The following is a 9,730-nucleotide window of genomic DNA, read 5'->3' as shown; positions in this document are numbered from 1 at the left end:
TTTTGTTTTTCCTTTTTTTTTTTTTTTTTTTTTTTTTTTTGAGACAGGGTCTCCCTAAATTGCCCAAGCTGGCCTCAAATTTGTGATCCTCCTGCCTCAGCTTCCCAAATTCTGGGGATGTAGCTCAGTGTGAAAGTCCTGGGTTCAGTTCCCAATACCAAAACAACAAAAACAAAAACAAAAAACAACTGCTCTCACATATTTTCCTCTAAGAAAATCCTTTCCTCTGATAATGAAAGTCATACTGGCTGCCTGCACACAGCTTCGACAAGGAAGCAGAGTACGACCTGACTGTCATATCCAGGGGTGCAGGAGGAGAGCCACATGGAGAGCCAGCCGTGTCTGTGTGCCAGGGCCTGGGGTCTGACCAATGAGCAGCACAGTGTGGGTGCAGCCTGCTGGCCTCACTGTTGAAGTTGTGGCTTCCTGAATGCTCCCAGCTCTCATTCTGTCCCAGCTGAGGCATGTGCCCCTCCTTTAGCTCACACACTTTTGTAGTCCCAGAGGAGTGAGTAGTGCCAGAACTGCGTATGTGTTCTGGCAATATTCATAAAGGAGCATTATGACTCTGATCCTACTAAATGTGTTGAAATAACATGGGATACAGGTCACTTCTTGGGACTGGCATGTGTGTGGCTATAGACTATGTGTTATGAACATCATAAATTCATAGTAAGGGACTGGTCTCCCCTGCCCCTGGCAAGATGCCTGGCATATTTGGCTCCGCCCATGAAAGCTGGCAGTGGTTCATCATTGAGACAACCAGAAACATCTTCATAGACTTCCAGAACTGCTATTCTGGGCTCCCATGGTAACCCAGCCCTTTTAATTACTGTCTCTACGGGGAAATTGTCCCATGGGCCAAAAGAACTAGCACATTTCTAAAATTATAAATAGTTTCCAACTTGGGAGCTGCTACCTTCAATTACTGAGTCACACCTCCTGTTGAGAGTTAGAAATCATATGGCTTCCCCGTGAAGTCCCTGCCTTGGGAACTGTCACTTAGTAGAAAGTTCTGGGACTGGAGGCAGGGACTGACCTCATTTATATTCTGTCTGCAGTTAGCATCCCAGTGTGTCTGGATGCTGGTGGTTCTCTCAGTGCTCAGTCTTGTCATTGTCACCCTTTTCCAAGGGGACACTGGCTGAAGAGTGGCTGTCCACAGTACTAACAGATCCTGTTTTTAAAAAACTTTTTTCAGACAAGGTCTCATTATATAGTTGCAGTTGAGCTTGAACTGTGTAGCCCAAGTTGGCCTTGAACTCATGGCGATCCTCTTTCCTTACCCTCTTCAACGCTGGGATTACAGGTGTGCGCCACCATTCCGGGCCAGCACACTAACCGATCCTAATTTAAGATTTTAGTCAGTGTAGCTGGGACATAGGTTTCCTAACTATATGTGAAATTTGCCCTCTGCCCTTTGTTAAGGTCCCTTGGTAAAGACACAAGTGGAAACCCTGAGGAGCTGCTAGAAAGTGCATTTGCTGCAGTCCCTTCCCTGAGTCCCTTTTTGGGCAGAAAAGTGTGAGCTTGCATGTTTGTGGCACCTCCTAGGAGCCAGAGCCTCTGCTGCTCAGGTTCCGCAGGCCCAGGCAAGCCCTCTGTCTTCAGGTCTTCTGCTCCTGGAATTACACAGTCCCTCTGGGCGTCTGTACAGGTTTGCTTGAGTCAACTGGAAGGAGTTTGTGGAAGGACTACATGTTACAGAGCCCATGTGTAACTTCACACTGCTGCTGGTGTCTCTGGGACTTTGCTAGTCCTCAGTGCTCCTGGGCTGTGAAAATTATTTACTGAGGATCAGGTTTCAAAAGCCAGAAATGAACCTCAAACTCAACTGCAATTCAGTTTTCTGCTACTGCCCCTTTCCTGGTGCTGTGGTGCATCCCCAGGCAGTTCTGGACAGGCTGCCCTGTCTGCACAGGGAGTGATCGTGAGTGGGGATTGTGCTTCTTGCTGCTCCACATGGGCTGGGGTTTTGCTGTTATATGGGCTCATTGCTTCTGGAGACTTCCTGTCTGGAAGAGTGCTGCTTTTTCAACAGTCTTCAATTTTACAAATGCTACATTTCATTATTCTGTCATCCTCAAAGGCCAGGCTTTTCTTTCTCTAGCGTTTGATCACACCTTAATCATAGATCTAAACACCAGTGTGGGTTTATGATGCTCAGAACAAAACATGCACAGGTGTGTGCATGGTGACTCTTCTGACTCCTCCAGCCTGTGCACTCAGGCTGTGGTGCAGGGTCCATGCTCTGGGGCACACTGTGGAGCTCAGTCTGTGTGTGCTGCTGAGGTGTCAGTGGTCACCTGGATTAAGTGCACAGAGAACGTGCTAGACACAGCGGATAAACTTTTGGAGCCAGTTTGACTCAATATTTTGCAGCCTACTGCAGTCTGCTTCCTGAGTGCAGAACAGACAGCAGCCTGGTTTGCCAAGTTAGAGTTGGCTCAGCCTCTGTTGGTCACTTTTTCTGGCTTCTTGGTCATTAGGTGTGGTTTTAGTACACGTTTGAAAGCCAGGCAGACTGACTTTATGATCCAAAGTTAGTAAATTACTCTTTTTGTCAAACTTTTTTTTTTTTTTTAAACTCTGTAGATGTAAAAATGGACCTTGGAATTGTGGTAGCATAAACTTGACTCTGGAGGCGCACCTGTGGTAGATGTCTGCTCCGCACCCAGTGCCATGGACTTGTGTACCCTTCCCATTTAGGGATGTGGCATAACTGGTTGGGATTACTCCCTTTTGCGGCTTTTTATTCTGCCTAAGTCCGTAGCTTCAAGGTTTTTATGGAGTGGAGCTTGGAGAGGAAGAGGGAGATGCTGGAGGATGATGTACAGGCATGAGCATGGGACTGCGAGGAGACCCCCAGCCAGGGCTCACGTTACCTTGGCTCTGTCACAGTGTCCACACCTCTTCGTGTGTGAGGTGTGCCCAGACCTGGTGTGATCATATAGGTTTCTATGAGGCAGAGCCTGTCACGTGTGCAATATGACTTCCAGGATTATTTTTACTGAATATTGCTTGTGTCTTGTTCCTCTCACAACCTTTCCTGGTCTCCAGGCAAATTTGTCCCTGTCCACATCCTGTTTGCTCAGGTGCCAAAGTTTGGAATGCAGGACTGTCTGTTCTTTACACCCTGGTAATGATCGAAGAGCCTAAATGCTTGATGGCATTAAGTATGGCTGTACCTAGTGTTGGAGAATGTGTGACGTCTGGATTCTCAACTCTGACATACATGTGATGGGTGACATCTGTGTCAGACACAGGTGACTATGGCAGGGAGGGTCAGTGGTCAAATGCTTATGTCCAAGGCCATGTGCTCCAGCCACCTCCAGAAGGTGGGTGACAGACATGGACCAGTTCTGAGTGTCCCTTGGTAGATTCTCTTTGAAGGTCTCTCTTTCTTGCAGGTGGTCCCGACAACCAGGTCCACTTTGAAGGGTACCAAGTATCCAATCAGTGTATGGCACTGGTCCGTGATGAATGTCTGCTGCCATGTAAGGACGCCCCTGAGCTTGGTTACGCCAAGGAATCCAGCAGCGAGCAGTACGTGCCTGATGTGTTTTATAAGGTAAAAATACGGTGGTACGAAAAAAATTGAGTCCACAGAGGATGGCGTGAGCTTGTCTTGGACTCACCTCATCTTGGCGCATTCTGGCACTGTGAGCTGCCTGTGTGCCATGGTGGTTCTGTCCCTCTGTGGATCGATGCATCTGACTCCTTGCTAGGACTTGTTATTAGCTACTGAGACTTCTGTGGTATTGGGGTCTACAACCAGGAGTGGAACTTCAGTGTTCTCACTTTGGGATACATGGTACCAAATTTGGCCACTGTACTCAGGCAATTTTTACTTTCTAAAGATGAGAAGACTGTGAGAGGTATTTGGGACTGTTTTTGGTTTTGGTTTTCATTTTTTGAGACAGGGTTTCACTGTATGGTTCAGGCTGCTCTTGAAACTTATTGTGTAACCCAGGCTACCTCAAACTCATGGCAGTCCTCCTGCCTTGGCCTCCTGAGTGCTGAGACTAGGTGTAGGCCACCACCCCTGGCCTGGTACTGCTTTAGAATTCTTCCCACACACAGCCATCAGCTCTTTTTGGTTGTTCCTTTTGTGGAAACTCTCTTTGCACATAATTTGTATGTATTGTACATACATACATCTCACTATATTTGTTTTATGTCAGTTTTTTTCTTTGTGTTTCATTTTGGATAATTTCTATTTTTCTTTCAGAGTCATTCATCTTTATGTCTACAGTGTCTGCTCTGCTCTTCGTGTAGAATATCATCTTTCTCAGACATTGTAGTCCATTCTGTGGACATAGAGGATACAGTTACGATGAGTTACTGTTCCATTGTATTTATGCACAAATTTTGACACCTCATGTTGACTGATCTTTGTCAGGATTGCCTTTTGGTCTGTGTCCAGTCTCTGGTCCTTGTATCTGTGTGTCCTGTGGACCTCTGTCTTTCCTCGTCACAGTAGTGATTGATGTGTGCTGTTCCTTGTATGTTAAGAAGGTAGAGATTCCAGGGCCCTTTCTGTCAGGTTGAATTTTCCTTTGCTGTGGTGCAGGAGTGTGGTGGTGGCAGTCCACATCCATCTGTGCAGCAGATAAATGACTCAGCCTGATGTGTCTTTTAGCAAGATCTAGCCAATCTGCATTGCTTTTTCCCCATCTCTGGAATGGGATTCTCCCAGGGTTTCCTCTGAGAGGTTGTGGAAGTCTCTGTAAGGTGGACAGCCCACAAAGGCTTTGTTGTCTTGGCCTGGAAGGGCAGTGGGGGAGGTATGGTCTGGTCTTCAGAAGTTTTTAGGTTGGCTCGTCCTTCATGCAGCTCAAGTAGGTGGGCATCCTGCCTTGGGCATCTTGTTGCTGAAATCTCATAGATAGGTGGGGTATTTAAAATCCCTGGGTCTCTGGCCTTGTTCCTTTAGCCCATGTGGACCCCACGTCTGCTGGGCCTTCTTCTCCTGTGCTACCCCACCAGAGGAAGAAGAGGCTTTGGTCTCTGTATCACTGGACACACAGCCCGCATACAGCCATCTGGGTTTTTTCTTAGCTCCTTCCTCTGTGAAAGTCTTTCACCTGACCCTTCGAGATCACAGGAGCTCACGCTGTGCCCCTCTGTTGCCTGTACCTTCCACCCAGTCTCAGAGTGAGCAGCACCCTATGGGGAAACCAGGCTGACGGCACATCCCTTCCAGTGCCTTCCTCCAGTTTTTTGCCATTCAGAAGATCAGTTGTCTGAGCACCCCTTCTGAGGAAAAGCCCTCTCTTGTCAATCTAGGTGTCTCTCTGTCCTCACGTGTCTGTCACAGCTGTGACTATGCACCCTGTTGTGTTGTGTTCCACTGGCCAGTTTTCCTTTGCCAGAGTCAGCTTTGTCCTGTCTTGATGGCTGGCTCCATGGTTACTCTGCAGACCTTATCCTGCTGCCTCTCTTTGCTTCTCTGCAGCAGCCCAGCCGTCCTCGCACTGTGTGAGTTTCAGAATCAGCCTTTCAGGTTGCACTAAAACAGATGGATCTCCTTGGGGTTTCATTGTGCCCCCTTGTAGGGCTGTCCTCTCCCCTTTGGACATGGTGAAAGGCTACTCTTATATTTTCTTTTTTGGGGGGTACCCGGGATCGAACTCAGGACCATGCATTTGCGAGGCAGGTGACTGCACCACTGAGCTAAATCCCCGGCCCCACACTTGTATTTTCTTAGGTCTTCCAGAAGGCTTTAAGGTTTCTCCATGAAAATCTTACCCCTTGTCCTTTATTAGATTATTCCTGGGTACTGTGTGTGTGTGTGACAGAGAGAGACAGATATTCTGGGGATTGAACCTAGAGCCTTCACATTACCTATAATCCCTGTCATTCATATATATACAAATATACATACATATATACATTAAAATTTTTTTCTTTGAGACAGTCTTGTTAAATTAGCCTCAAATTTGGGGTTCCCCTGCCTCAGCCTCCTAGAGGTGACACATGCATGTGCCACCACACCTGGCAGTGTGAGTTGTTTTTTAAAAAATATCATTTATCTGGAAGGAAATGTGCTCTTCTATTTCTTTATCTCATTGTATATTTCTTGCACTTAAGAATGAACTCCTTTGTTATGAAGTGTGTGGTATTTCCATAATCATCTTATTGCTTTCATGGAGTGCTTAGCTCTTCTTTTAGCAAAAGCAGGCAGGAAGCACTTCCTAAATTGTTTATAACTGTCTTGGATTTGACACACTGTTTATCATGTTTCAGAAAAATATCAGTCTGAACAAAAAGGGCTATAAAAGCAAACAAATATTTAAGTAATCCTTTTAGCCTTCCTGTGGACTTTGCAGTTGATTTTAAAATATGCCTATAAAAGACACACACAAGTATTGGACCTGAGACTGTTCATCATGGTGTCATCTGCTCGTCATAAAACTGGAGGCAGTCAAGCAGTCCAGTAAAGGGGCTGTGAAGTTACTGTTCATCTTGCAATAGTCCTGGGTGATCACCGAAGGCCTGGCCAGCTAGGTACTTAGCTCGCAGCGTGAAATTAACAGTGGCACTTTGGTACACAATCTCGATTTATTTTGTGTATTGAAGATATGCAGGTGTGTATATGTGTGTGCACACACATTTCCATGTGGATTCATGTGTGGAAGGGGTGTGGAAAGCCTGCACATACGGGTGGGTGCTGTGTACAACTCTGCTCTCCATCCCGTGCAGCCAGAGAAGCAGGAAAGAGCCTCAAGGGAGGCGGAGTGGTGGGCACAGAAAGCCCACGTGTTGAAGAAGGGCACACAACCTGGTGTGCTCTCAAAATGAAGTGTATTTATCAGTGGGGTGTGTGTGGAAGAAGAGCCTTCCCTGAGGAATTAGGGCTCCTGCCAGTTTTCTCCTACATTGGATGTTCGGATGGAGGGTGGGAGCTTCCCCTTCTGACTTCCCTCCATTGAATGCCCTCTTACCATTGGGAACTGGCTGCACATTTTCATGATAGATACCTGGTCTCTGCAGAAAAATAGACATATTTGATGATAACTACCATTTCCATTTATCATAGTCTCTTTCATTTCTTGTTCTGGTCTGTTGAGACAAGGTCTCGCTCTGTAGTTCAGGCTGGCCTCAAACTTGTAGTGATCCACCTTCCTCAGCCTCCCAAGTGCTGAGTATACAGGCATGTGCCACCATTCCCAGCTTCTGTTCTTTTGAATTAAGTGGGGGGGGGGTTGGTTCATTGGTTCCGCCACCTGCCTCACAAGCGTAAGGGCCTGAGTTTAATCCCCAAATAATAATAATAATAACAGAAGGAATTGTAATTATGCAGAATGATAAATAGCCAAATCAGAATGTAATTTGTTGTGTGTTGGTGACTACTTCAGTTATTTTGGGTTATTACAAACTGACCACATCTCAGTCTTTTATTCTCAAGGCAAAATTGCTAGGCAAGAAACTTCTATGTGTGTTTTTTTTTCTTTTTTCTTTTTTGAAGATTAAACCCAGGGAGTTTGAGCTACTGAGCTATACCTCCAGTTCTTTTTTCATCTTTGGGGACAGAATCTCATGAGGTTGCCCAGGCTCACTTTAAACTTGCATTCCCTCTACCTCTGCCTCCTGAGTGCTGGGATTATAGGTGTGCACCACTACTGGCTTAGCTTGTATATTAATAGATTTTTAAATTGTTTATATTTTTTGGTATATTTGCATACTTGATCTTAGCCAAAAAGCTGAAAAGTATTTTATTTTGTTTTGTTTGAAATACTGTAAAATAGATTCCAACTCTTAAGTACATACATAGGTCTGTATGTTACGTGGTGAGCAGGTTTGATGTGTCAAACAGTCCTGCCAGGGAAGACACCCTCCTTGGGTTACAGTGTATACTTGAACCAGGAGGCTGTTGCTGTGAGGTCTGGTGCAGTCTGCTGGTGGCAGTGGGGCTGACGGGCTCTCCGTGGGCTCGTCAGGCACATGCCCACATTCAGGCCAGACTTGTACAGCCTGGCATGCAGCATTCTGCTGGCTCTTGTGCTTTCCTTTAAGGGTGATACAGTGAGATCCTTAGGTCAGTCAACCAACCACTTCATGTAACTGAAGGGAAAACTCAGTCTAATGTCCTCAATATGCAGTATGTCCTAAATCCTAAAACTTCAGGTGTATGTGTGTGACGTGGATGAAGCTTCACTGTTCCTATTTGTTGCTCTGCTTCAGGGCCTTGTGTGCTAAGACACTGCACCACACAAACTGTCATGCTGCCTCACTGTTTTCAGTGGCCCCAGCCCTGCCCAGGGCACTGCAGCCCGTGAGAAGCACTGAGGGGAGACTCCTGGAAGTTGCAGTGCTAAATAAAGAATTGTCCCTCATGGAGGCTTGTGCTGGCTCTGTAGCTCTTCTGCATGGTTGAAGATACACCTGGTGACGGGCTGGCTCCCGTGTGTTCCTTGTGTGGAGGAGCCTGCCCCGTGCCTGCTTTTGGGCACTTCAGGGGTGTGGTCTTGGGAAGTCATGCAGTGCATAGCACATTCACCTGTGTTGGAGCCGGTCTGAGACATTTCTCCTGCACATCTGCTGCTGGAGTGTTCCATCACGGCACCCCGTGATGCTTGGGCCTGTGCTGGCAGTGTTATAAAAGACCGTTCTGCACACAGGGAACTGGAATTTTATTGTAACTCCCGGGGTATGAAGTCATGGCTGTCCATGGGAACATGAGTACCCATGCCGTGTTCTCACACTGCTGGCTCTGCTGGGAGGGCATGCTGCCTTCCCATACAGGCTTCGCAGGGCCAGGAATAGGGTGGCCCCTGTGTTGCTCCTGGAGGAAGTCCACTGCCTCCCCACAGTTTGCAGCCTCCTGCCAGGGTCTGGAGCAGAAAGTGCCCCAGGCCTCTGTGGTGGGGGTCTGGTTGATGGACTTGAGAGGACCACCTAAGGACACGTGATAGTAAGACTTCCTTAACAGGGACTTTTAGTTGTGTTACTATGGCTGATGACTTTGTTGCTTCTTAAAATATTTGTTTCCTTCTGGTTAAGTGATATCTCTGGCTTCAGTGGAGATAAACTGGCAGCCCCAAGAGCCTGGCGGTGTCTAGCCCAGAGGTCTGCCTGTCACTTTGCAGGTCTGTGCAGCATCATTTCCAGGTTCCCTCTCTGTACTGTGGCCTCCAGGGGCTGCAGGACTCCAGCAGGTGTAAATCCTGCACGGTATAGGTGGTGTCCATGGGACCTTCCATGCTGACCACGTGTAGCTGAGCTGCCACCTCCCTTTGTCTACCCCTGGAGAGCCCTGGAGTGTGGGTCTTGGTTCACTGATATTCAATTCCATATACAGCAGTGTATTGGGCCTTTCCCTTGGGCCTCAGACCCTGTGTGGCGCTCAGCAGTGCTGACCTGCCTTACTTTGTAAATGCTCTCTCAGTGTTCATTTGTCTGTGTTGGAAGCACCTGGGGACTACCGGGCACTGTTTGGGGAGCTCCAGAGCCCCTGAGAAGGTGGTGAGGCTGTCTGCACTGTGGAGACTGCTGTCACAGGGAGGGGCAGCCATCAGCTAAGTGGGACAGGCTGAGGGTCAGGATGAAGTCATGGGTAGAGTTCTTAGTAAGGTAGAGAAGTTGTCAGCTCTTGTGGAGATTATTCCAAACAGAGGCAGGAACCCATTCCAAGGGCGGAATGATGAGTCAGTGGCTATTGTTGCTGGAGCAGAAGTGGGGAGGGGTTAAGTGAGAGTGTAGACTACTGAGAGTGGGAAGGACAAAA

The 9,730-nt window shown here is 47.3% G+C and overlaps 1 protein-coding gene across 1 annotated transcript in view; it reads left to right on the top strand.

Annotated features, from left to right (window-relative positions):
• Nploc4 (NPL4 homolog, ubiquitin recognition factor) overlaps nucleotides 1-9,730 on the top strand; it is a 59,180-nt gene that overhangs the window by 31,483 nt on the left and 17,967 nt on the right. Inside the window, exon 13 of the mRNA XM_010618746.1 lies at nucleotides 3,411-3,571. Coding sequence (XP_010617048.1) covers nucleotides 3,411-3,571 — 161 coding nt within the window. The remainder of the gene's footprint in view (nucleotides 1-3,410; nucleotides 3,572-9,730) is intronic.

Source organism: Fukomys damarensis, unplaced genomic scaffold (assembly GCF_012274545.1).
Source record: "Fukomys damarensis isolate Sample0158 unplaced genomic scaffold, DMR_v1.0_HiC HiC_scaffold_23, whole genome shotgun sequence".
Classification (NCBI taxonomy): domain Eukaryota; kingdom Metazoa; phylum Chordata; class Mammalia; order Rodentia; family Bathyergidae; genus Fukomys; species Fukomys damarensis.
This window is presented reverse-complemented; position numbering and strand designations above follow the sequence as displayed.